General features: G+C 39.5%; 1 protein-coding gene across 6 annotated transcripts in view; it reads right to left on the reverse strand.

The window, feature by feature from the left end:
* Positions 1 to 26,783, reverse strand: part of Runx1t1 (RUNX1 partner transcriptional co-repressor 1) — a 159,268-nt gene that overhangs the window by 25,537 nt on the left and 106,948 nt on the right. For all 6 annotated transcript variants that reach the window (XM_008827631.3, XM_029560898.1, XM_008827630.3 and 3 more), the window contains 3 exons: positions 13,870 to 14,120; positions 9,049 to 9,134; positions 8,300 to 8,501 (listed from right to left, as the gene is read on the reverse strand). In XM_008827631.3, the coding sequence (XP_008825853.1) occupies positions 8,300 to 8,501; positions 9,049 to 9,134; positions 13,870 to 14,120 (539 nt within the window). The remainder of the gene's footprint in view (positions 1 to 8,299; positions 8,502 to 9,048; positions 9,135 to 13,869; positions 14,121 to 26,783) is intronic.

The raw sequence follows: 26,783 nt of genomic DNA on the forward strand, positions 1-26,783 counted from the left end.
AAAAAAAAAAAAAAAAAAAAAAAACTTCATCATATTATATTAAAGATTAAAAGAAATTTAGTCCAGACAAATCATAATTTTCTAAGTTATTAATTTGAATCCTTTACATATATTTGAATCTTTGCACAGTACAAAGATCATCAGTTAGCCAGAATACTAAACTTCCCCAGTTATGCTTAAGAAGTTTATGGCAATTTGGTGAAAGATATATGGAAACTGCCTTCCCTCTTTGCAATGTGTAAGTACAAAATTATTTCAAATAAAAAAGGTTTCTTTATAAAGGCTTCCTTTATAGTCTTATGACTACTTAATAATAGGATGAGCTGTAAATAGCCATGCATTTTCATATACATTCATTTTTATAAAGTAACAAAAAACAAAACTTTTAAACTTAATTTTTGTTTTTCAAAAAAGCTATATGAAACTATTTATTACATAAGACTTAAAGGATATAAGATATGGCTAATTAGGTTATTCAAGATTACCTTGTATACCATCATAACTGTTTCCATGAGAAATGAAAGGCGATCAAATTCACATTTAGCCATGCAATACAGTGATAACAGATTTATTTATAACACCTTTCAAATATTTGCTTCAAAGGATGAAACACTTTTATTTGCGGTGATTAGTTGGATTAAAACGGATCTGTAAAGCCTATAGTCAAAAAAAAAATTGACTTCTCTCAAGTGGCAAATGGGTTTTTTGTTTGTTTGTTTGTTTGTTTTTCATTTAGCAGGTTTAAGAAAGAGTAATAGTTTTAAAATATCCTTTGGATAAATAGTCAAACATTACTAAAAAGAGCAGGTAAGGTAATGGTAAGTATTCCAAAGTCCATGCATAAAAGATGCCAATTACTAGTCCCAGGTAGCAGAAAGTGAAGAGAGTTCTAGAACCAGTGCAGCTAAATCTGCCTCATCTGTAAACCCAGGGAAACACCACTATCCTTTGAGAGCTCTGTTCTTGGGATTAAAGGCGGTACTTACTATTACATGGTTATCTTCATTATCATCACCAGGTGGAATATGTGTCTATATGTGCATATATCTTCATATCTTTATAAATAACTCAGATGAAGAAAGGACTGTAAACATTTTTCTATTAATACTTAATCAAATAGCATAAAACTTTAAGACAGCAAAAGCACCAGAGAAGTTTGCAGTAAGCAGCACACCAAGTAGTACTTGATAAGAGTGGGGACGGAAGTTCTTTCTACAGTTACCAATTCACTATCTTTATCATTGGAAGCAAACACTTGAATTTCGTAAATAACATTTTTTGTATGTTTTACTTAAATCTCATGAATATACACACCCTCAGTTTTGGTCAAATGTCAATGTTTAGGTTCAGTCAACCTCCTATGTGCTACACAGTGGGTATCTTGCTGCACCATACTGGAAAGTTGTGCTGTGTTCTTCTTGGCTACATCTCTCTTAATGATACAGTGTCATATCCTCAGATAGCCAAATCCTACCCAATCTACATATCCAATAGAAATCCTGAAACCAGTTATGTAGAACAATTTTCTTAATCCTAATCCACTTTGTGAAGCAGTTGTGTTCAAAGCAGCCAGCATTCTCTCCAGTTCTGCGTTACTGTATCTTTGCTGAACACCAGGTCTAAGAATGGGAAGGACTGAGACATCAGTATGTTTACTCCTTGAAATCTATCTGTTTCGGTGACGACTACTAAAGCTATCACTTCAACAGATTATAGAAACTACATGATTAATGCATTTAATGTATCTTCTGATTAAGTAGCAGCAACAGCAGAATCTATATAAGCAAAAGGAGCTTAAGAAACAAACAAAAATCCTGAAGTTGATAAATATGAGAAAAAGAGACAAGTGTCTTAGCACCGTATTCTTTAAAAACACTGGCTAGAGAAGAAAACACTAAGAATGTAAAGCTCAGATTCTAACTATTAACTACCTTTAAAATATAAGTTGCTGTAAACATGGATCGTTGTTCTAAAATATATCGGCAGAAACAAAGACAGGAGAGCCTATAGAAGATTCTAATTCACAATGCAAAACACGTATACAATGCAATTACTGATAGATGAGAACATTATAGAAAAGTCCTTCTAAATTAAGTTTAGCTTGTTTGGAGGTACAAATTGCTTGGCGGTAGAGGGAAGAGGAGGCAAGCCAACCTCCTTAAGATAACAGACACCTATGAAGAGAAGGAACCAATCAGAGTGGAGGGAAATGTTACAAGAAATGTGAAAGAAAACAAAGAGCAATCTACGATGTATGAAGGAGATGGAAGATGCACTACACTTACGACAGAATGGAGACCATTGGGGACTAGATACAGCAAGGGCCGCCATCAATATACATGAAGGGATGAGCTGAGAGCCTTTGGAGAACCAATGGGACCTCATCTGACTCAGGACAGCAATGCTCAAAGCTCGGCAGCACCTACGCATGACCTTCATCCTGTAGTGGGCAGAATGAGGCTGTGATCATGATAATATCTATTACAGAAACTATCAAAAGAAAGGAAAGGTTAAATGATCTCATCCTTATAAATGCCACTTTTGTTTTCTTAATGATAAATTCAGAAAATTTGAGACTATCTTTCAGAAGCCCACACATCACCTAGAAGCTAGCTGCCGCATTCACACTTCTGTCTTTAATCATTAGCATACCTAATGTTCCAGAAAGCACCATCTCCTTGTTTTTGAGATGAGCATATTTAATTAACAGTATTCTAAACCTAATATTACTAATAAAGTAAGCTTTTAAATCACAATAGGATTTGCATTATAAACTCAGTTGATGTCCATGATGTGATTTAAAAGAATCGATAGAAGTGTATAAAAATCTAAATTTTACACACAGGTCTATTCAACTTGCTTACAGTTTTATATTCTGGTAGTACAGAAGTTGAAAAATGTTTCTTTGGTTGAAGAAAAACTATGTTTCTACAGTTGTGTAGAATAAATTTGATACAATACTCCATTTAAGGCAGAATTCCTTTTTAATTTCTCTGCCAATAAAAATCATGCTTGGAAATATTTTGTAGCTTAAAAAATATCTAAGAATCCACTATCACCTTACAGTGTTGGCCGCCCAGGGGCTGAAGAGATGGCTCCAGGGTTAAGAGCACTGGCTGCTCTAGCAGAGGACCCAGGTTCAGTTTCCAGCACTCACATGGCAACTAACAACCATCCGTAACTCCAGTTCCAGGGCATCTAGTGCCCTCGTCTCACCTCTGTGGGCACTGCACAACACGGGTGCACTTACAAACATGCAGGCAATACACTCATACACATAAAATTTACACACATGCACACGTTGAACGCCTGAGTCAAAAAAAAAATCCATGAATTTCACTAAACACTATTCTTTCAAATTCTTTTGGAGAATGCGATACTTCAATACTTATATTACATTCACTATGTATCAGACACCCTTTTATGTCTTAGGCCTCTTAATTCTGATAGAAAAGCCTAAATTCCAAATATCTGTGGTGTGTGTATTATTACTATCTTCATTTTATCCATGACCCTCATCTATAACTGAGACACAGTGAAATCTGGGACTTGACCAAATTCACAAGTATGGAAAGAATCAAGAATTCAAATCCAGAATCTAGTCAGAAGCTGCACTTTCACCTACAGTGCTAGATCAGAGAGAAAGGAGAAATCCTAAACTTCAGTCTCACTACTGAGTTTAAAGTGTCAAGTCACCATTTCAAGAAACTCTTTAAATGCTAAACTTTCTAGGAGGCCAGCTTGATTTTTTTTCTTCCACTTAAATTAAACCAAAAACTTCTTTCTGGCAATTATCTTTCTGGCAAGAGCTAAACTCTTACCAAAACACACATAGAGAAACTTTCTGAATTACTGCCGTGGCATCATAGTATTCCTTCAAAAACCTACAAGGAATGAATGCATCAGACTTCAAGGCTTTATATCTCAGTTTCTGACATTAGCCTTAAATTCACTAATAAATTTTCTTTTCAAACCCTCCCTAAGGATCTTTGTTTTATTTATTTATTTATTTATTTGTTTGTTTATTTATTTTTGTCTTTTTTGAGACAGGGTCTCCTTGTAGCCCCAGCTGTCCTGGAACTCACTATGTAGACCAGGCTGGCCTCAAACTCATAAAGATCCGCCTGCCTCTGCCTCCCAAGTGCTGGGATTAAAGGCGTGCGCCATCACATTTGTGTTTTGAGATAGGTCTGCCTGTAACCCCAGGTCTGGCCTGAAACTGGTTATGTAGGCCAGGGTAGCCTTGATCTCACAGAGATACACCTGCCTCTGCCTCCTGAGTGCTGAGATTAAAGGCATGGACCCATGCCTGGCTTCTAACGATGTTTTAAACTGTCTTGAAAAACAGAAGGAGGACCCCCCCCCCCCCAATGAACTGCAGAAAGATTCTAGACTACTCGAAAGTTAGTGAAAAAAAAAGTAATTTAAAGGGAGTAAAATGTTAGGAACCAAGAGAAAAGAGAAGGAACTGTACACAAGGGAAGAGATAGGACCTGGCACTCCAGATCTCATGAAGGGCCAGGGCGAGGTTCCCTCTATACAAGGCAATGCTGGTATACAAGTCAGTGATTATATCTGTCAGTTCTCCTCAGGTCAGCCTTCTGCCAGTCAAGCACACATCATAATAAAACCTGAATGCATAAGGGTTGCACTTTAAAAAGAAAGACAACAGTTTGAAAAGCAGCTTTCTAACACCGTTAGCAGTTGGATCTTTAGGGTTTTCCCTGGACAACAAAAGAGAAATAATAAAAAAATAATAATAATTATCTGATTTTTCTAATGAAAAATCTAATTTGAAAAGTCTGTTAAGATAGGCATGGGAGCATAAGCCTGAAATCCCAGAATTTCAGACAGAGGCAGGAAGATCAGGAGTTCAAGGTCATCCTAAACTTATAGCTAGTTGGAGGCAGGTCTGAGCTATATGAATCCTATCTCAAAAGAAAAAGAGAAAAAGAAAGAAAGAGAAGAAAAAGATAAGCCTTTATGGTATCAGCTTGCATTTTATTTAAAGAACGGAGACAACATGATGAGATCAGGGTGCTATCAGTGTTTCAAACTGTCAGAGGCTACTCACAATACAGTCTTTATTCCTTGTCTGGGGAAAACTCCCAAAATTCAATGAGCGATAGATTAATCGTGTTATTTTCTAATTCCCCACACTGACTTAATCTTGAGGATGTATTTCAAAAGCGAGGCTGGGATTGAATCTTAACAAACCCAGCACATCAGTCATGGAAGTCACATTTTCTTCCATGAAGTCCCAAAACACCATTTTAAAATGCTAAGAATGTGTGTTTGGCTAAACATTCCAAGTATTTCCAAGTTTGTGATGGAAGTGGGGCAGTATCTGGAACCAAATATATATTCTATAATATATTCTGAAGGTCTCATTTGAGACTTGACAGCTTAAAACTTTGGAAAACACAACTTATAGTATAAAGAGATCTACATGTATGTAAAACTACAGACCTGTTCATAGCTTTAATCTGTGCACATGCACCCACAAGACACTTTCCAGCAAAAGAAAATAGATTTTTTTGTCATTAATCCCTATTCTTTTTATTACACATATCTGTGCATTCAGTTAGAAAGCACTGCGTGTAAATGCACATGGTCTGTGATAACAAACTACCTGTCTTCTCACTTACAGCCAGACATGGCTCCAGGAAACAGAATCCAAAGGAGTCACAAATCAACTAGCAAAGACACGAAAGAAAAAGAACCACTAGATGCTAGAATCTGTGAACTATATAGCGCTTAACATCTGTGGTAGCTTCTCAGTAGGCAGTTTAGGGTTCTATGTTCCAAAATCACAGGACTATCCTAAAAGTCTAATCAATGGCCAGGCCGAGGTGGGGTACACCTTTAATCCCAGCACTCAGAAGGCAAAAGAGTTCAAGGCCAGCCTGGTATACATAGTGAATTCCAGGCCAGCTGAGAAAAGTCTAAACAGTGAAGTCAAGTAAGTCCATAGCCATTGAAGAATATAACTTATGAAGGCTTAAAGCTAAAGCAACACCTAAGCTTTACCAAGAATATGAATTCATTAAACATCACTAAAAATAGTAATTTATGTACTCTTAAGGAAAAGATTTTCTGTAAGCCAAGTCTATTCTTTCGATTATGTACCACAGAGACCAAAGGTGTCTTCCTAGAGAATGTGATTGTGCATTATCATGGTCAGAGATTGTGCAGTGGTGGTGACTATCTACAAAGTAGTCAACTTCTGAAAAGTCCTTAGCAATGGAAAGCTGACTCAGATGGTCGCTTGTGTATCTCTTCCACTGGATCCAAAAGCCCAGAATGAGGGCCAGAATGAAGCATCACCTTAACTTTTACAGTGCTTCCCATATGGCAAACCTCAACAGGTACGTGCTGACTCTGTGTGCCACAGAGCCCACCAAACCATATCTGCTTCCAAAGGCCTATTTACTTTAGGGCTCTCAATTTCTGCCTATAATTGTTGGTTATAAATATCTCCCTTCTTTCATCCTTACAAATCTGCCATGATTAACCAATTTTTGACATCAGTAAGGAGATAAAAACAAGATGCTTATATTGTACTCTGCTCCTCATAACTTTGTTTAGACTAATACTGGTTCAAATCAAACAATTCTGTTTTCATTACTTGCCTTAATACAACCTGACAATACAATGCTGTTGTGTCTATAAACTCTTTAGAATAATGCTTGTTGGGTAAATCACATACCTAGGAATCTTTCTTATTTAATATTTATTATGGACAACGAGCATTTAGCATCAAGGATTAGCAGAAATCCACAAATCTAAGTCCAAAGGACAGTGCATTAGCTCAGAATATTTTCATATAAAAAGCTAACATGGGCTGAGCGTGGTGGCGCACGCCTTTAATCCCAGCACTCACTTGGGATGCAGAGGCAGGCGGTTCTCTGTGAGGTCAAGGCCAGTCTGGTCTACATAGTGAGTTCCAGGACAGCTGGGGCTACAGGGAGACCCTGTCTCAAAAAGATAAAAAAAAAGCTAACATGAGAATAACAGCCAGGTAAATATGCCTCAAGTTTTCAATTCTGAGTCAGCCATAGTGAGATGATATCAAATCGCAGGCTTATTCTGCACCAGAGCTATTCAATTCAATTTGTAGCGAGGATGGTATTTTTAAAAAACTGAGTTATAGCTAGGCATTGTGATGCACGTCTTCGGTCCCAGCATTCAGTAGGTGGATGTGTGAGTTCTAGGCCAGCCAGGGCTACAAAGTAAGAACCTGTCTCAAAAAAAGACAAGACAAAACAAAATTCTCCAGTAAGCTTACTCAAATAGTAGAATGGCCAGTGATGTAAACTTGCAAATGATGACATTTCTTATTCATTTAGAGAAAAGTTCTCAGGCCACTTGAATTCTTTCAAGTTAAGATCTTTCAGTATTTAGAAGATTTCTATTTATGACTATGATAATCCCCAAATATCAATAGCAAATATAGGTTCATAGTAGGGGTGATTATAACATTACATAGCATTATTATAACATTATGTAACTAGCCGCATTAAGTAACTAGAACTAATGAAATCATGATCAAACAATCTAAGACCAAGCCAGGAGTCTTTAATTCCAACATGTCTTTAATTCCAACACTTGTGAGGTAGGGGCAGGTGGTTCTCTAAGAGATTAAGGTCAGTCTGGTCTACAAAGCGAGTTCCAGGCCAGCTTGGGCTGCATGGAGACCCTACCTCAAAAACTGAAAATAAATAAAAAATCCCCCAAACAATCTAAGATCAAATCACAGAAGAGCTACACTTGTAATCACTGATTTCCATGTGGCAGAAGCATTCTAGAGGGCACACTGGGGAAGGGTGGCTTTAGTTTATTATGCAATATAGGAACATAAAAGCTTGTCTTACAAACTATACCTTAATTGACAATTAGAAAAGATACATTCTTGCGTGCAGTAGAAGAGTCTTTTAGAGATCTTGCTAGAAATAGAGACACCCCCAGGCCCATGGCTGAGTTTGTGTATTGACTGGTTTGGGGCAGGATCCTAACAGCTATATTGTGAGGGAGCACACAGTCTGGTTCAGTTCTGAAACTCAGACATTGGCTCACTGCGTTCACCTGTAAAGAGAGTGCGTTTTATGACCATTTCTTGCCATGCCAATTCACCCTCTTCCCTAACAGACAAAATGATATACAAGATATGTGAAGTGGTTTTGCCCTTAAATTCTCCCAGCATTCCTTGTTTTTGGAAACACATGTTTAAAATGAAGTCAGTAAGAACAGAGTAAGAAGTAGGCGTTCAAGGTGCTCATTTGAAAAAAGAAAAAAGTACCTAATGCAACTGGGTCTGGGTTGACGGGACTCTGCTGCCTGGAGTGGCTGCTGCTACTGCTGCCGCCCTTTTTTAAGTCCTCAGCATCACTGTACCGCCGGATCCAGTAATTCAGCTCCTCTCGGTCTGCTTCCTGACATCGCCTTAGTACGGTGAGGGAGCGCCTGGTTTTTTCTACCATGTCCATTATGCAGTTTAACAGCTATATGTGGAACAGGGGAAAGGGAAGAACATATATATCTCCACACATTAAAAGAAGTTGATGAATAATGCCACAAAACATTTCAGACCAATGAAAGACACAATTTTATTCCTGAAGCCTTTGGTTTAATACTGTCATCAATGGGAGGAGTTGAAATTCAGACCTCATAGCTGAACAAATTCAATGGGAGAGAGAAGAAAAATAACCAGAAGGTATAAATGGGAATCATGACAGGCAGATTTTTACTTAACAGTATTATGGCCAGGAAATCCATCTCTCCAAATACAGAGCCTATTAATCTATAAGCTAAGTGACCCTTTCACAGTGAAACAGTAGACTGCTGGTCTGTGTTTTACTAAGATCAAAATATCACTCATAAGTAACTTTCGAATCAGTTTAGAGACCAGACCCTGTATTCTACTTCAAACATTCACACTCATTTTTTTTTCTCAAGAAGACGAAATGTAATACTTTCAAAGAGTGTCACATGACCTCATTTCAGTTATTTTCAAAACATTTTCAACCCATAGGATTACTGCTATCTTACATGATCGAGATGCTTCCATTCTTCTGCCCATTCTCTGTCTGTTAGTCTGTGGTCAATCATTTCTTCTTGACGTGTGCCATGCAACCCTACAAATGGAGGGAAGGAGGCTTAATCATCCTGAGTCATGCAGCACACAATGACGACTCATCTACAACAACCCAATATGAACACATGATGACTTTGATAGGACCTATCAGAGTTAAGAGCTGACCGTGCACATGGTACTCCCTAACTCTAACGAACACAAGAAATCAGGGATGAGATTTCTTACGTTTGGAGTGCCAAGGTAGTGTGGTGTTACAAGAGTACATTTAGCATTCATGAGGCCCTGTGTTCAATTCCCAACAAAGAGTCTGTCAATTAACCAATACATTTCAAAATGTGGTTACTGTGCATTAAAAATAAAGACAGAGTAACTTATTTTACAAAGGATATGCTTTCTCAAAATAAGCATGGTAAAAAGTTTTACATTTCAGCATAGTTATAAGTGAATACAATTGTAATACACACCCCTCATTGATAAAGCTAGGCCATGAACTTTTGAAAAAGCTCAGATATCATAGCTGCATGCAATCATTCAATTTATCAAAATATAAAAAGTTAAAAAAAATGAGATACTCTTTATGTGTGGTTTTCTGCTTTGTTTGTTTTTGTTTTTGTTTCAACCTACAACCTAGGTTGGCCTCAAATTCTCAATCTTCCTGACTCAACCAACAAAGTGTTAGAAATACAGGAATATACCACCATACCCAGCACCATAAGACAGTCTTTATGAAAAAAAAAAATCAACATGCTAGTTATAATTAACCAATATATATTCAAGGCAAGAAACTGAAAATTCTTACTTGAAACTCATAAGTATTAATCTTCATTTGTGTCATAGTTACTATTAAAAAATAATGTGGGCTGCGGAGATGTCTCAGTCATTAAACTGCCTGCCGAGCAAGCTTGAGGACTGAATTTGGATATCTGGCACCCGAGTAAAATGCCAGGTGCAGCAGTACAGCACGTCTGGGGAGACAAAGACAGGGCAATCCCCGGGGCTTGATGGTCAGTCTAGCCGAATTGGTGAGCTCCAGGTTCAGGAAGAAACCTTGTCTCAAAGTTGTAAGTTAGAGCACAACTGAGGGAGATACTCAATGTCAGCCTTTGTATACTATATGCCTGTGTGTGCTTGTGCATACACGTGCGCACACACACAGGGCAACATGTAAATGTTCACCAAGCAAACACCAGTTTTTGTGTTTGTTTTGTTTTTGGTCTTTTTGAGACAGAAGGAGATCTCCTTGTAGCCCCAGCTGGCCTGGAACTCACTATGTAGACCACACTGGCCTTGAACTCACAGAGATCTGCCTGCCTCTGCTTCCCCAGTGTTGGGAACAAAGGCGCACGCCACCACACCTGGCTGTTTTGTTTTGTTTTCAGAGACGTAGTGGTAGTGTCACTGTCGCTCAGGCTGACCTCTCCGATGTGCTGAAATCACAGGTCTGAGCCACCACTCCTGGCTCCAGCAGCAACGCTAATGAATATGAGTGGTTGCTAAGATGCTCATCTGAAAACAATAGTTTCTGTGTCTCACTGAAAGGACAGAAGGCCCTGATCAGAGGCTCATTTTACAGACTCCCCATGGACAGAGCCCTTTACATTCAACTGTCAAAGAACAGCAACTGGTCTAGGACATTATTTTCCATTTTAGATGAACAAATCCATCCAACTGGCTGCACTCCGCACAGTGCTCCTCTAAACAGAAGATTAGGTCTGGCAGGCCTGGGCGCTTCCAGACACGGAGTGTCCTTCCCTGAGGGCCGTCTTTAAGAACTAAATAACTCTAGACCTAGAAGACACTGCATTCTGCTTCCTGTGAAATATAAGTGTTTAGAAATCCTTTCTCTTAGCTGATTTACAGCAAGTGGGGGAGGGGGGGCGACCTACCACAGATGAGTTACATGACATTCTTTAGCCAACCATGAGTATATGTGTACTTATGACTAATGGAACTGAATAAAATGTGCTGAATATAAACTGCTTCTTCTTGTCCAATTAGAAAATACTCAAAAATACATTTTAAAAGTTAAAATTGTCAATGCCACCTATTGGTAAAAAAGTAAAACTACAAATATGTTTTACTAATTTGCATAACAGAAAAGACACTAGGAAAAAGTAATATTTAGTTATTGCTGTTTGTTGTGATTATTTCAAGTTGAAATGTTTGCAAATATGTAATCTTTGTTGACTTATTTGTTGCCTGTGTTTTTAGGGGGAAATAAGCACTAATGTTAAAATTAGTCATCACAGAAAACAACTAGAGAGCAGTAAGAATATAAATGTGACAAGGACATTCATAACAGGGGCAACTAGATATCTGCTTTTAAGGACCAAGAATTATAGAAGTCTCAAATGTATCAAAACTTCAGCACACTACACAACACCAATACACATTCTAACACCAGGAATAACTAATGAGAAATGGGATGTGTGTGGCCAATGGAGTCCAACCCTTATGGAACAGTGCTAAGTGTCATCTTATTAAAAGAAAATAATATTAGAAACTAGCTTGATTCCCAGTATTTGGTAAAGAAGTAAAGGATTCGTTGGATGCTTTTGAAGTCTACAAGTCAAAGTTAGATAGAATTGAATAAGAAAAAAAATAAGAAAATGAAATTTTACATTTCTCAATATCCCAATGTCATATACCATCAGGTTTCGATTTATATTGATAATGGTAGAAGGATGTACAAGGAGAAAATAGTTCATGCTCATTAAAGATTCTAATGAGTACATGCCTCTACACATAATAGGCATTTACAAACCACACCTTTATGATGATTTTTATATCCATAAAATGGCAGCCTGATATAACACCATAATACATCCATCAAGATTTTATTTTACATTAATACACACTAAACTCTTCCAGAATTTAGGGATGCTTAAGTAGCTGCATATACTTATAGAGATTAGCACTATTAGTTTTATAAGCTAATATAATTAAAAGGTAAGAAACACAGTCTGAAGAAAGTCACATAAAACCAGTGGTTGCAGATATAATGCATAAAGGGGTATTTCATTTTACTAGATGAAAACATAATTATTGCACGTAAGTGTAATTACTTTCTTGCTGATTAGTCTTTGGTGCCCAATAACTAATATTTCATCAAATAGCACTTGCTGCCTAAGAAAGAAGCCATTTTCATGTGGAAGACAGGGCATCTCTTGAACTGGCCTTATAGTGGCCAGAGGATTCCACTGTTGTTTAAAAATGAGCAGTTATAGTTTTTAGGTCTTAAGCCATAAATAAATGGTACAGTTTTTGCATAGAAGAAAGTTGTTAGCACATATGACATTTAGGTCAAAAATATCAGTCCAGACTGAGGAAGAATATAACCACTTTTGAAAGCTCTTCAGAAATGGTACCTGGGAGAGCATTAGACAGATTGGCTATTAAGAAAGCACAAATTATATGCTTAGCCATTTGTCTGACATACTATATAAATGGAGAAATTACTGCCATGGGCTACCAGAAGCATCAATTTAGTATCTCACAAGCAAAGCTTCAATCATCACTCTCCCTGAACCCTCTTCTGACTCTCCCTCACTGCTTTCTAAACACACAGAAGGCTGAACACAGAAGGGTGACGAGATCCTACATATGGTAACATATGGTAACTCTTAGTAATCTAGTAATCTAGTTGGAAATCTCACATCAACGTAAAACAGCAAAGCAACTGTCACTATTATTCAAACAGTAGGCTGTTTTTCGGGATTATGCATCTTCAGCCCAGTTTTCTGGTTTGTGACTTAAAATTTCATCCAATGCATGCTAGCCACCAAATCACCCACGTTAGGTAAGTTTGCCAACAGCTAGTTTTGTGATAAAGGAACACCTTCTAGTGGGTGCTATGGACACAGGAAATGCAAAAGGAAGAACAGGCTGACTGCCGCTCCCAGTTAGAGTCACCACAAATTAAGAGCTCAGGACGTCCCAGGAACAGCATGCTTACTAACTACCTGATGCCGATGCCATTACTTCAACCACACCTATAAGTCAAAACTTACCTCCCTCTGACATTTCCATGGTAGAAATTTGTTCTTTCAAAGTCTCCTAAAACCTTCACTTCCAGGATCGTATGAAATGAAGATATGGACGCAGGCAAATAGAAGACAAACTTGCCCAAAGTCATGCCTTCTGCATTCTATTATTTGATGCAAAATTGGCACTAACTTTAATCATTGGCACTTTCAAATAAAGAAAAGTACCAAGTATTCCTCCTGCCAAGTTAAGCCACAGACAGCATGCTGTATAATATCTCAGAAATATGAAACAGGATGGAGATTGGAAATGTCCAAATGAACTTTGAGACAAAAAATATAATTAAAGCATCTGTGGCTGCAATGTATATGAAATCTCATGTTTAGAAAGAATTCAAGGTAAAAGCCACTTTTTTCTTTTTTGTACTACAATTAAGGGTTTTATATTTTATGCTCTCCTCCAAACAACAAAAAAAAATTAACCTATTCTCTAGAAGACTACAAGTGATGCCAAAATGTTGTGGTACATGCATATAATCCCAGCACTTGGGAAGCAGAGGTAAGAGACTGCAAGTTTGAGACACTATTTCAAAATTAATTAACAAATCAATTAACTAAAATACAAGTGATTAAAGGTGAGTATATTAATTCTGAATTCTTTCATAAAGAATACAACATAAAGACTTGTATTTACCCCTATCAGATTGCACGTCTCAAATTCAGTAGAGAAGTAACAGCAAAAATCTTCAAATATCCAATCCCCAAAGAAGAAAATAGATCCTTTAGTCTTACCCATAGGTCTATTTCTGTCCCTGAGGTCCCTGTGGCTGGGGTGTCGATAGGAGTCCCTGTAGTGGTGGGCAATGGCCATATCATCCAAACGGTAATGCTGAGGTGGAGGTGGGGTGGGGTGAGGCAGGCCATTTGGCTGGTAGGATAAGCCATTATTTGGACTGTACCGCTGGCCTGGGCTAATAGTGCATGGTCGCTTGCTTGGATGTTCTGAGTGCAAAGGCTCTCTGTCAAAGCCATTTTCTTTGGTTCTGAGGAGGGAAGAGAAAGACTTTTGTTGCATAAAGTACTCAGCATTGTTCAGACACTCCAATTTGAGCTTGTACCATCAACAGAACATTTCTTTATTGGTCTTAGACTTGCAAAACATAGCTTCCCAGAAACCCTATGGGAATTCACTAAAACCCATGCTCAGGCAGAAATGTTCACTAAGTCAACAGAAGAAGAGGCTTCACTTGTCATCAAATTAGCAAACATCTTTGCAGCTTTACCTCATGTGATTAAGTCACAACAAAGAGAAATCCCAGCCTCCTTCTATAGACAACAATCTCATGCAAAGAAGGTACTTGGTTTCTCACAAGTTACTCTAAAACCTGCTGTAGAAGTGGCCTATAACCTATAATCCCAGCCCTTGAAAGACTGAGGCAGGAGGATTGCAAGTTAAAGCCAGTCTGGAATACATATTGAGACCCTGTCTCAAAAAAAAAAAAAAATCAAAGAAAAGGGTTGGAGAATTGGCTCAGAGGTTAAGAGCACTAGGTGTTCTTGCAGAAGACCCAGGTTCGAATCCCAGCACCCACACAGTGGCTAACAGCAGTCCATAACTCTAGATCCAGGGAATCTGACTCCCTCTTCTGTCCTCTGTGGGCAATGCAAGACATATGTGCACTTACATACATGTAGGCATAACACTCATACATGTAAAATAAAAATAAATAAAAAATAAAAAGTTAAAGATGAAAGAAAAGATCTATTGTATTCAAAGATGTTTTATCAGAAGAAAGCCATCACTCTCTAGATAAAGGACATCTGTCTATTTTACCTGGCATCTGACTTTCATGTCCAAGAACACATGTTGTTCAATGTGGAAGTTTAAAATATAAGTTTTAAATACAATTTCATGGTAGCCACATTTCAGGTGTTCAATAGCCACCTGTAGCTAATGGCTACAGAACTAGACCTCAAAGAAATAAAATATTTCTATCTTCACCAAGATACTACTGCAGTTCAATGACCTCGCTGAATTCATTCATATACTAAGTCATGCAATTTCTAGAACCCCCGACATTATCTTGAGTCAGTAAAACAAAGAGAAAACACAATCAGCAGTCATACAGAAATATGTAGAGCTAAAAGGAAGACCCAGGCCACTGCTATTTTTTAAGGTGGTAAGAGATGCTGGCAATTGAACCCCAAATTTCTCACATGCTGGGCAAACACTGCCAGTGAGCTCCACCCCTGGCCTTTGCACTTACTTTATTTTACAGTTGAGGAAGCACATGCCTTAGAGAATCTGTGTGTCCTAGCTGAGGTTGTGAGGTCATACAGCAGTACAAGAACAACCTCAAGGGAACTTCAGCATGTAAAGCACAAAACTTTGAACTTAGATCTCGGTAGGAATGCATCCTGTAAATGAAACCTGATAACCAGTCGCTGCTCTGAGATTTGTAGTCTAACCCGATAAAGCAGATAAGATAGGAACAAATTGCATCCCACTTCGGCTGCAATCAGGGCTTATACACTAATGTTTTAGCAGCTGGCTCTCATCCCCAAGCAGCAGTAACATTGGTAACATCTACTTTCCTAGATGAGTCAGTCTCCTCATAAGAATTGTACCAGTTCATGGAGGCTGGAGATTTCTATGCACCTTTTTACTTTGAAGTTGATGAATCGTTATGGAGGCCCTTGGAAACCTTTTCTTTTTTCCTGGCACTAGTGACAGTCTGTGTCTGATTACAGTAGAGAGGAACACTGGAGGGGAAACTGTATCATGGCTAGAGATAATCAGAGGCCACAGGGCTCTACGGTGACATTCCCTTCTGTTCTTGTAGGGTAGAGTCACAGTGAATATTTACGCACACCAGACTGGGAAGGATAAAGAGGCTGTAGACAGAAGGTGCAAGCACCTGAAGAATGGAGGGCATCTGCAGAGTTTAATGTAAAGTGATTCATGCCCGCTACAAGGTAAAGAAGGATGTCCTGCTGTGCAGACAGGATACTGACCAATATTGGAAATGACAGCCCTCCATGGCCACCACGGGAAAGGCGGCCAGAATCTCAATGCCGCTCTCATCAGGTACGTGTCTGCACTAAACATAATGACTCCATACATATTGATCACTGGAATCAGACTAAAGTATCCAATATAGCTCAGACATTACCTAAATAAGTTTTTAAAGTGAAGGAAACATTCTAGATATTGATTTATCATAAGTGTGTCTATGTGACTCTAATGTGCACTTTCATATCCTATACATTTCTGAATAATATAGTTTGGCATTCAGTACACATTACCAGCACACATCAGTTGGAAAGCAGTGAAGACTATCACGAGCTATGAACATAATGCTAACCCAGCACCTACCTTACCGGCAGTGTGGTGTAATGGAAAGAGCACGGGACTGGAAGTCAAGAGACCTGAGAGCTAGTCCTGGCTCTTCCACGACTAGCTGTGTGACCTTGGGCAAGTCACTTAACCTCTTTGGACCTCAGTTTGCTCATCTGTAAAATGAAAGGGTTGGACTAGATCAGTGGTTTTCAAACTGTGACACCTGGTGTGCACAAAGGATTCTGTAGGCACGGAAGAACTGTTTGCCCTGCCAATCAGGATTTAAAGGGCCAGGGAAACCCACTTGTTATTCTTACCTGTTTTACAAAATGGGGTTCTGCCTAAGATTTCACTTTTAAAAGAAAAACAATCTGCTGCTGAAATCAAGTTTGAAAACCACTGGACTAGATGACAGCTGAGGTCCCTTCTGTTTTGAAAACCCAATAGCTCAGTTCTCTGTTATAATATTCTAACTACTCTATGTGGGAAATATTCATCAGTGTGAAGACGAAAACAACCAGGGCTGGTGGCTTTTTGGTCAAACCGAAGGTTTGCAACAGTTTATTTTGTCAAGTTCTCTGTTGTTTGTTTTGAAGAATTTATCATAGTTTTGTGTGTGTGTGTGTGTGTGTGTGTGTCTGTGTCTGTGTCTGTCTGTGTGTGCATGTGAAAATAAAAGGTATAATTAAATACCTTTGAACATCCTCTAAAGCATTTCTATACATCAAAACGTGTTTAACTCATCTGTGCCCCACCAGTACAACCTACGGTTTTGTCTGCCGTCGCTGCAATGACATCAGCAGCAACACGGAACAGTGGAAAATCCTGCCAGTTCTCAGCCAGTTAGGTCTACCATTTATCACCATCTTCATTAGCCTTTGATCAGGGCTATTGCTTTAATGAGCCAACTCCAGGAAACGAAGCAATCCCTCTACCGCCAAAACAAGGGTGTGATGTCCTACTAGGCAGGGCTGGGTTTGAATCCATAAGGTCCCAGCATTCTAGACTGAGTCCCCTACTCTGAGAACTGGTGAAATGATGAAGCTTATCTCCTCAGGGACAACAAAGCACTGACATGAAGCTGGAAGTGTCCAGGGATCACCCTCATCTATCTATACAGTCTACCCTATTCATAGGATATGTCTAGAGTAGTAACTAAAACAACTTAATTGCTGTTTGTCTCTCTACCGTCTTAGAAATGCCTACAACCATTTCTACCTCATTTGCTTAGGTAAATTCCATATTTGCATTTTTATCTGTTGCCCTTTTCAAAGTATATCAGGCAAAATTAAATACTTTTTCGTTGTCCCATATCAGGCTCCCCTGAAATAATTCAAACTCTATAAGGAAGTCTACTGCCGTTAACTCATGGCTTATGTGGAAGTCATTTATTATTTTTAAACTCCACCTCAGAATGTTGTTTGCCAATTGGAGGATTATATATGAATAGAATTTCACCTTTTTGGCATTTAGTATATGGTCAAGGTCTGATCTAAGGCAAGTTGGGACTCTGCTTCATGACGTTTGATTCCTTAACTTTCTAGTTCCTGTCCAGTAAAATGGAAAAATCAGAAAAAACAACATGGAAACAACTAAAAAGGCCAAATTTGTACTTTACCACCTGAGGCTGTCCCCCACCCCCATTTCTTAACCATAGAGACAGTCAATTGACTACTCATGAAAGAAAACAAACATTTTCAGAAGTCTGTATGAAATATTTAACAAGTCATGGTGGCTAGTATGTACTGCAAACCCAGATGTACCGTTTATTACAAATGACATCATTTGAGAAAATGGTAAAGAAGGAAAATTACAAACAGGTGACTGAGAGTAAGGACCAGTGTCCTGCGTGATGGAAGTGGTTATGAGCACTTTCTTTTCTGTATGTGTGTTTTCAACATTGAGCCAATCCCACTATAAAGACTGTTCTAGTGGCAAAGTGGCAAAGCCTAATAAACCTTAGAATGAGGACAAAGACCCCAGGTATGGCGGTGCACACCTGTAATTCCAGCACTTGGGAAGCTATGGCAGAAAATTGCCATTGTGAGGTCAGTCTGGGCCTCACAGTTAAGACCCTGACTCAAAAAGAAAAGTAAACGCAGCAGACAAAATTGTGATCTTAGTCCCATTACAGACAAATGGATAACTACATAATGTGTCCTAGCTGCTCACTGGAGTTACAACAGGCATTTCAAACTGAGCGTGCTCAACGTGCTGGTCTTCCTCTCTTGCTTCCAGTACCACCTCATAACTTGACTCTCACCTACAAATTTAGAACTCCACAACTGTCTTCTGCAGACCCAAATTGTTTTGCTGATCGCTAACATGTGTTCTGGCCCCTCCTCCCTGCCTTAGGACACACTGATCTTGGCCCAGTCATACCATGCCAGCATCTAACTACAGCCAGAGCTCTTCTCCCAACTTGTCTGCTGTTTGCCTCAACAGCTATGATCAACCTTGGCCTATCCCCCAAGAACAAAAGCACAGAGACAAGGATCTGAAATGCCTTCTGTCAAGCATGAAGATTTATTTTACTTCATTTTTTTCTTGAACTTTAGAAGTCTATATCTCAATTTTAGGAGGTAAAAGTTATTAAAGGTCAAAGGCATGAATAGCTCAATAACAAACATGTCTTTCTTCCCTCTTTGGACACATGCTGTTTATTAAATCATTGCAGGCCTAGACTCTGACTCAAGGAATCATTCTCATCATCTAATTCTCAAAGCATAATTCAATCAAGAAGTGTCTCCAGAAACTGTTAGGAAATGGATGAGTTTAAATAAGACTTCCACATAAAACATTTTCTAGATATTAAATAATATATCAAAAACAAAATATATTACAAATCTTCCTGCCTCCTTAGAAAGAAAATGAAGCTTAATTCTCCTGACAACCTTCAGTGGTTTCTGTGTTTTACTATCACTCTGGAGGGAAGTGGGGCCTCTACACAGTGGAGCTAAATGCCGTACAACCATCCCTAGGTGGGCCAGATGGAGAAAAGCACCTTTAATCTCTCTATTGCTACACAACCACCCAAGAGGGAGAACTAGCACCACATGCAACCGTCTTCAGAAGGAAATAAGATGTTTGCCCCTCCAGACACACACAAGATGCCTGGACCTTCAAAGATTATCACATGAAGGTTCAGGGAACCACCTGAGCCTGCCCTCCCCCCAGGAGGAAGGAATTTTTCTTTCACATGTCTCCTGGCACTGGCCATCTGTTCAACAGTAAGACTGTCTGTTACTGGCTGTCCCCTTGCAGTTTCTGATCTCTGCCACTGCAGAAGCATTCCATGTCTTCTGCTGCTGCTTGGAGCTACGCTTTTGTAGTCTCACTTGTCATCCGCTCATTCCAGCTGGAGTCCTCCAGTTTCTCCTGGTCACAGAGCCAGTCTCCACATTTGGTTCCTGAGTCAATCAGGCTGTGTTTGTCCACCCTAGGAATTTCAGGGATACCAAATATTTCAAAACCAAATAAATAGCCAGGCGTGGTGGCGCACACCTTTTGTCCCAGCACTTGAGAGGAAGAGGCAGACAGATCTCTGTGAGCTCCAGGCCAGCCTGGTTTACATAGTGAGTTCCAGGCCAGATGGAGCTACAGGGAGACCCTGTCTCAAAAAAGACCCCCCTAAAAAAAACCAACCAACCAACCAACCAATAAATAAATAAATAACTAATCCTGAAGGCAGAGGTCATTTAATACGCTGTTGTTCAGTTGGGGAAAGAAATGTTTTCTTTGTAGTGTCTTTTTTTTTTTTTTTGGTCTTTTTGAGACAGGATGTCCCTATAGCCCCAGCTGTCCTGGAACTCACTATGTAGACCAGGCTGGCCTTGAATGCAGAGATCCACCTTCCTCTGCCTCCTGAGTGCTGGGATTAAAGGCGTGCGCCACCACACCCGGACTGTAGTGTCTTGTTTTATTTTGTTTCAGGCACTCAGTGTGTATAATGTAATATCCATTGCTTCAGTGGAAAAAGAGAGATGAGTGGGACCTGGATCTTAACAGAGGATTACTGCCTAAGATTATGACTTGCCAATAAACTTAAAGTAAGAGTGTGGGGGCGGGCGGGGGAGGTGATAGAGAAATGAAGAATATGTAACTGGCATCCAACAAGTTCCTTCGAAGCACTTAGCTTTCATGCTACGACAATCAGAGGCTGGTGGTACAGAACCATGATTTTAAGAACATAGGTACTGAAGTTGGAGACTCTAGGGTTCCTCTTGTAAGCCATGTGAACATGTACCTAGCCTTCCTGAATCCATATGCAGCACTTTCATAAAAGAAGTGCTATTGGTTTATGGGTGAATTATTTAGTGAGCAGCCCAGCACATCTTAAAATCTCAGTAACCAGTAGCCATTATTTATATATAACTGTATTTATGATGAGGAATCCTTCATTCACATAAAACATGCTGAGTTAGGCTGAGAAGCAGGAAATGGGGCAGACACTATAGTGGGAATATAGGGCTGGACATCAGGAGTTTTAGAACAGTGGGTCCGACAGGAGTGGCAGAAGTAAGGCTACAGGTTGGCTGAAGCCAGAATGCACAGAGGCGAGAATGTCCTCTCAACTGAGTCTTCTTTCTCACCAATGGGACTTCACTATGAGTCTGCACAACTGACATGTCTGAGGACATACCACAGGGATGGGTATGCACTTCTTGAAACCAAGTAATGCATGAAAGATGCAGTGCAAAATATGACTATAAAAATTTTAGATTGTTTTCATGGAATACTACATGCAGTAGATTATATAGCTATAGTTCTTATTTACAGAGTCAATTACTCATGCAACATTTTCTACCTTTTTAGAAAGCCAAAATCATTGAGATTTTGTTCGTTGTATTAAAAAGGATAAATGGACCTACTCTATTCAGCTGGTGTGTAAGGCAGTGACAAACCTCACATACTCAGTGGACACCATTTCCACACGACAGCTTTTTGACCGACCCCAACCTTTAGCATTTGCAAACTTAATCATTAAGTCAGGAGCCCTGGCTCATTGTGGATTTTCTATCATTACAAAAACTTAGAAAACCTCAGAATATTATACTATGGCATTTACTCACTTTGGCAATTACAGAAAAAAATATAAACTAGAGAATGCGAAAATCCATTTTTTAGTTGAGCTTTCCTTATTTAAATTCTGTACATGACAAGTTATTTTGGACAGCTGCAAGATTTTGGTGTGTAAAAATGCTGGTTTCTCCACTAAGAAGCTCTGTGACTTTTGGTAAATTCTTTGGGCCTTGGATTTCTCAGCTATGAAGAAGAATTGTCCTGGTACTTCCCTAATATCCTCTCCAGGTGACAAATTATGTAGAGCTAAGATTCAAGCAAGTCTTTCGTAGAAAATGTTTAGTTATCGGTAAAAGAAGAAAAGCATATTAATCCAGCTTTATGTCTTCAGTAATAAAAGTCTGGAAGTCTTAAACTGTGAAACCTAGTTACGTTAAAATAATGATAGAGAATAAGAAGATTACTACTTAGCAGTAATCATTTGAAGAAGTTAAGAGAAAGCAAACAAACAATGGTATTCATACAAAACCTGGGATCATTTCATTTGCTTTCATAAGCAAAACAGGTAAGAAAGCAATATTAAAGACAAAACAAATGCCTGCTATATCAAAGCTATGGGAAAAAGAAAGATTACAGTCAACAGCATAACAGCAGCATCTTTCTGAACCCTTCATTTTAATTTACTCTGTCATCTCCATGAAATGAAGTAGTGTGGGCCTGCTCTTCCCCTACTTTACTCCATGGTGAAAGTACTCATGTCCAGTGAGCCATCAGTGAGATGTGTTTTAGGGAGGGCTAACTTCTGTTCTCGATCTATTAAGGTGTTAACTTCGTTTAACTGGCTCCAATCCTTCTTCAACATGACTCATTATAAAATGACAGGAGAATACAGGTCTACTATAAAGAATGTAGTTCTACATAATGACAAAATGCAAATCAGAATTTTCTTTCACTAATGCTTTGAGAGAAAGCATGATTTTAAAATGAATTTTGTTTTTAAAATTTAGGCTCTATAATATTCTTACAGACGCACAATTGTTCAGGGGCTCTCTCCAGAGTTATTCTGAAAAGAGACTAGAAAAACATTTCACCCTCCTATACAGGAAAAAGCACAGGAAAAGAAATGATTTCATAAGCTTCCCTAGAGAATAAATTTCTTTATAAATAACAATAATGCTAGAGGGGCTGAGTGGTAGAGGCCTGTTAATCCTGCACTCATGAGGTAGAGGCAGGAGGACGAGTTCAAAGTCATCTTTGGCTGCCTAGAGAGTTTGAAGTCAACCTACGACATATTCAACCTAGGATATATGAGATTTTATCTCAAATAACTACCACAGCAAAATAAGAATATTTTAAAAAGAAAAACAGCCAGTGACAATAATAGTTAAGGGTACAGAGTTAAAGTTGCCAAAGCTCACCCCTGAAACACATGACGATTTAGTACATTAGCTTAACAATCGTCACAGAATTTAAACCCCCAAAGTTGTAAACAATATACAGAGCGCTCTTTTGTTCATGACATGTCATGAACAAATTACCAAAATGTGTTTTCTCCTCAGGTGTCAGTTTTTCCTCTTCCAGTGACTGATGGCTCCCAGTGTTATTACAGAAACAGATTGATCTTTTTAATGAGCCAGTTTAATAGACTCCAAAATCTCACCGTGGCTGCTCATCCATGTCAGACCATATGTACCAACAAAACATTCAGTAAAAAAAAAAATTTAAAAAAAGCTCTGCTGTCAGAAAGCTACACACTCTACAAAATTTCATATAGTAGAGCAGGATATACAGATAAGTAACCAGAAAGGAAGAAAATGCATATTCAAGCCAGATACAGGTAATATATGCAAAAATATACTCCAGAGACCCATATTTTCTTGGTTCTGATCAACTTTGCACAGATACAAATGTATTTACACAGCATACTCTCATTCTCCTTCCTCCTAACTCTAAGGAAATCTATTTGCCATCTTTCCATCTTAGAAGACACATTAGGCTGAAAAACAATGTTCCATTCAAAGAGCAACCACAGAAATTCTGATTATAGCTACTGGCCCTGAATAATCAAAGACAGAATAAGATGGAACACTCCTTTCTAGAGCACTCAGACCAGCACATACGCACACAGGTACCGATCAGAACAAGAGTGCTGAGCACCTGTGACTTATAATATGAATCTTTCACATCAGTGTCCATGATGTGAATAAAGTGTACCTCAAAATTGACCCAGAAAAGGCTCAAGTCATGCTACATTCAAATGAAGAATAGTAGGAAAGAGCTGATGAGAAAGGGCCAGAAAGACAGAGGAAAATAAAGCAAGTTTTCATATTCCCTGATAGGGTTATTTAGCAGTTATGAATTGTAGCTTAGGTCCTGTCCATTTTCAGTTCTGTCTGAAGGATTATCTTGACATTGATGGTAGCTACCTAAACTGCCCCTCGTTAAATCTTCCCCACAAATAAATCCTCTTCTCGGTTACCTCTTCCTAGAAACATGGACTATTTCAGTACCTACACACAATGCTCATTTCCTGCAACAGTAACGGGCTTGGATTGGAAAGGAATACACATGTAAGTCCCCTACCCTTGAGTCACACCTTGGTTCACACTGCGGTGTAGTCACGCCATTCAGAGGCTTAGATTAAACAGCTTCCTTTAAAAGCTAACATGCTGAAGGCTCAGATAGTTACTCTTCAACTTGACAAAGAAAATAGAATTTGCAAGAATAAGAAAGGAATGCTATCAACTGCCTACACATCTACAGCTAGGGCTGGGGCTTCCTGCCCCCCTCTCCCTTCATCCATGGGAGGGCCCTGTCTGTTGGATTTGCTCAGTTCTTGGGCATGTTGTTATAAATGCTGTGGGTTCATATGTGCAACCACCCTGGTGTCCTGACAACAGTTTCACTGTATTCATCTACCACCTCTGGCTCTTACAAATTTTCTGCCCCTCCTCTTCCACAATGATCCCTGAGCCTTGGGAGGAGAGGGTGTGATATGTATTGGCCACTGAGAGATGCTGGGAGAGGGAAAGTCAGTTTTCCTTACTGATATGATTCCTGGTAGGTTGCCCAGACTCCAAGAGATAGACCCACACCCAAGAATGCTAGAGAAACAACAGATTAGATTGGGTAGGCCTTTAAAAAAGACAAATGATAACAGAGGGCATGAAACTGGGGTCGGGGGTGGGTAAGCTGAGGGTAGAGGAGGGAGAGGGCATCTGAATAGGATCAAAACACATTGTATGAAATTCTCAAATGAATCATAAAACATGTTTTTAAGGAATGCTAGCTGGGCATGGTGGTGCATGACCTTAAACCAACCACTCACGAGGCCTCTGAGACCTGGAGCTCAGCCTGGTCTACATAGTGAATTCCAGGTCAGCCAGAGCTATATACTGAGACCCTGTCTCAAAAAATCAATCAATAAATAAATGAAAAAGAAAGAGAGAGGGAGGGAGGCAGGGAGGGAAGAAGGGTGCTGCTGGAACGTCCAATAAAAAGACAGATCCGGCCGGGCGTGGTGGCGTACGCCTTTAGTCCCAGCACTCGCGAGGCAGAGGCAGGCGGATCTCTGTGAGTTCAAGGCTAGCCTGGTCTCCATAGTGAGTTCCAGGCCAGCTGGAGCTACAGACCCTGTCTCAAGAAGACAAAAAAAAAAAAGAAGATCCACAAAACTAATCTAACTTTTTTTGTTTTCAGAGTTTAAACTATTACAGTTCCCAGGGAGGGAACTGATGACTGTTGCTTTGGTAACAGGACATGGTGTCAAACTGTCTTTCAAATGTTTATGCTTCTACCCATAGATTAATGCTCTCTTCCACCTTGGTTGGAGAAGCTTCTTTTTGTAGTGGGCAATAGTTAATGCAAAGTTTCACAATTGGTCAAAGTGCTGAGAACAAGTGAATGCTGACTGCTCAGCCCTAACCACTGCATCGATATCAGCACTTCCAAGGCTCAAGAACATGGGGAAAGGAGGGTGGGAGAATGTAAGAGTGTGAAAAAGGAAAGCATTGCTGTGAAATGCTGTCTTCTAGACACAGCATGGCTGTTGCACACATGAACTCATAGTAGCAGGGGTTACCTGAGCAAGACCTGCACAAGACTGGGTCTAGCAACATTCTATCATGGATGGGGAAGGGGCTCATGAGGCCCCACCCCTCCCAGAGTAAATACACAGGAACTTAGTGGTTGTGGGAGTCATACTCTGCAATGGCGTAACCACTGGAAACATGGTTAACCCCCACTCCACTCATGCTCAAGCAGCCGTAATTAAATGCAGTGGGCCACGAAAGAGAAGACAATACATAAAAATAGGAAGGAGACTTACTGGAAAGAAGGGGTTTGATGGGATGGGGAAAGGGATAAAAGAGAATAATGGGGAGGTATGGAGAAAGGATGAGAGAGAAAGAGAGAGAGAGAAAGAGAATAAATTTTGAAAGGAAAAACGATTTAAGTCCTACATAGAGTGGTGAGTAATGCCAATAATCCCAGCATGTGGAGACTGAAACAGGAAGATTATCCTGAGTTCAAATCTAATCTGGATTAAAAAGTGAGATCCTGCTTCAAGAGGAAGAACAGCCGTCATGGTGGCGCACGCCTTCAATCCCAGCACTTGGGAGGCAGAGGCAGGTGGATCTCTGTGAGATGGAGGCCAACCTGGTCTTACATAGTGAGTTCCAGGGCAGCTGGGGCTACAGCGAGACCCTGTCTCAAAAAGAACTCTCCTCACCAAGAAAAAAGAGGAAGAAAAGGAGAGAGCAGAATGTAGGGGGAGAAGTCTTATGTCAAAAGGAGAAAAATTTCAGAGGTCGCAGAATAAAAACTGCTTATGAGAGGATAGACAATAGCTACGCAGAAACTGGCCTGCTTATAATAATGTTCTGACGTGCAGACCCAGTTACACATCTAAGCGTAGCTCATTAGGTCACAGACAGTGGTCTCTGAGTTCCCATGAATGTGGACTATATGCCAGAGGACTGACCTCTCACAGGCTGTTTGAAATGCAGAGAAAGAAAACAGATCAAGAGAGAAAGAAAACAAAGACAAGTTAAGTTCTAGAAAACAGTTTCTTTGAAGACTTCATATTTTATACACACTATGCAAAATGCTGCTAAGACTTCCTGTTCCTCACACTGAGGAGATGGCTTGGCAGTAGAGAGCACTGACTGCTCTTGCAGAGGACCTGGGTTCAAATCCCAGCACCACATGGTGGCTAACAACCATCCACAATTCCAGTTCCAGAGGATCCAACACCCTCTTCTGACCTCTGCAGGCATTGCACTGCATGGGTGCACCTACCTGCATGCAAGCAATACACCCGTACACGTTAAAAAAAAAAAAAAAA

The sequence above is a fragment of the Nannospalax galili genome, unplaced genomic scaffold (assembly GCF_000622305.1).
Source record: "Nannospalax galili isolate Female #2095 unplaced genomic scaffold, S.galili_v1.0 scaffold872, whole genome shotgun sequence".
Lineage (NCBI taxonomy): Eukaryota > Metazoa > Chordata > Mammalia > Rodentia > Spalacidae > Nannospalax > Nannospalax galili.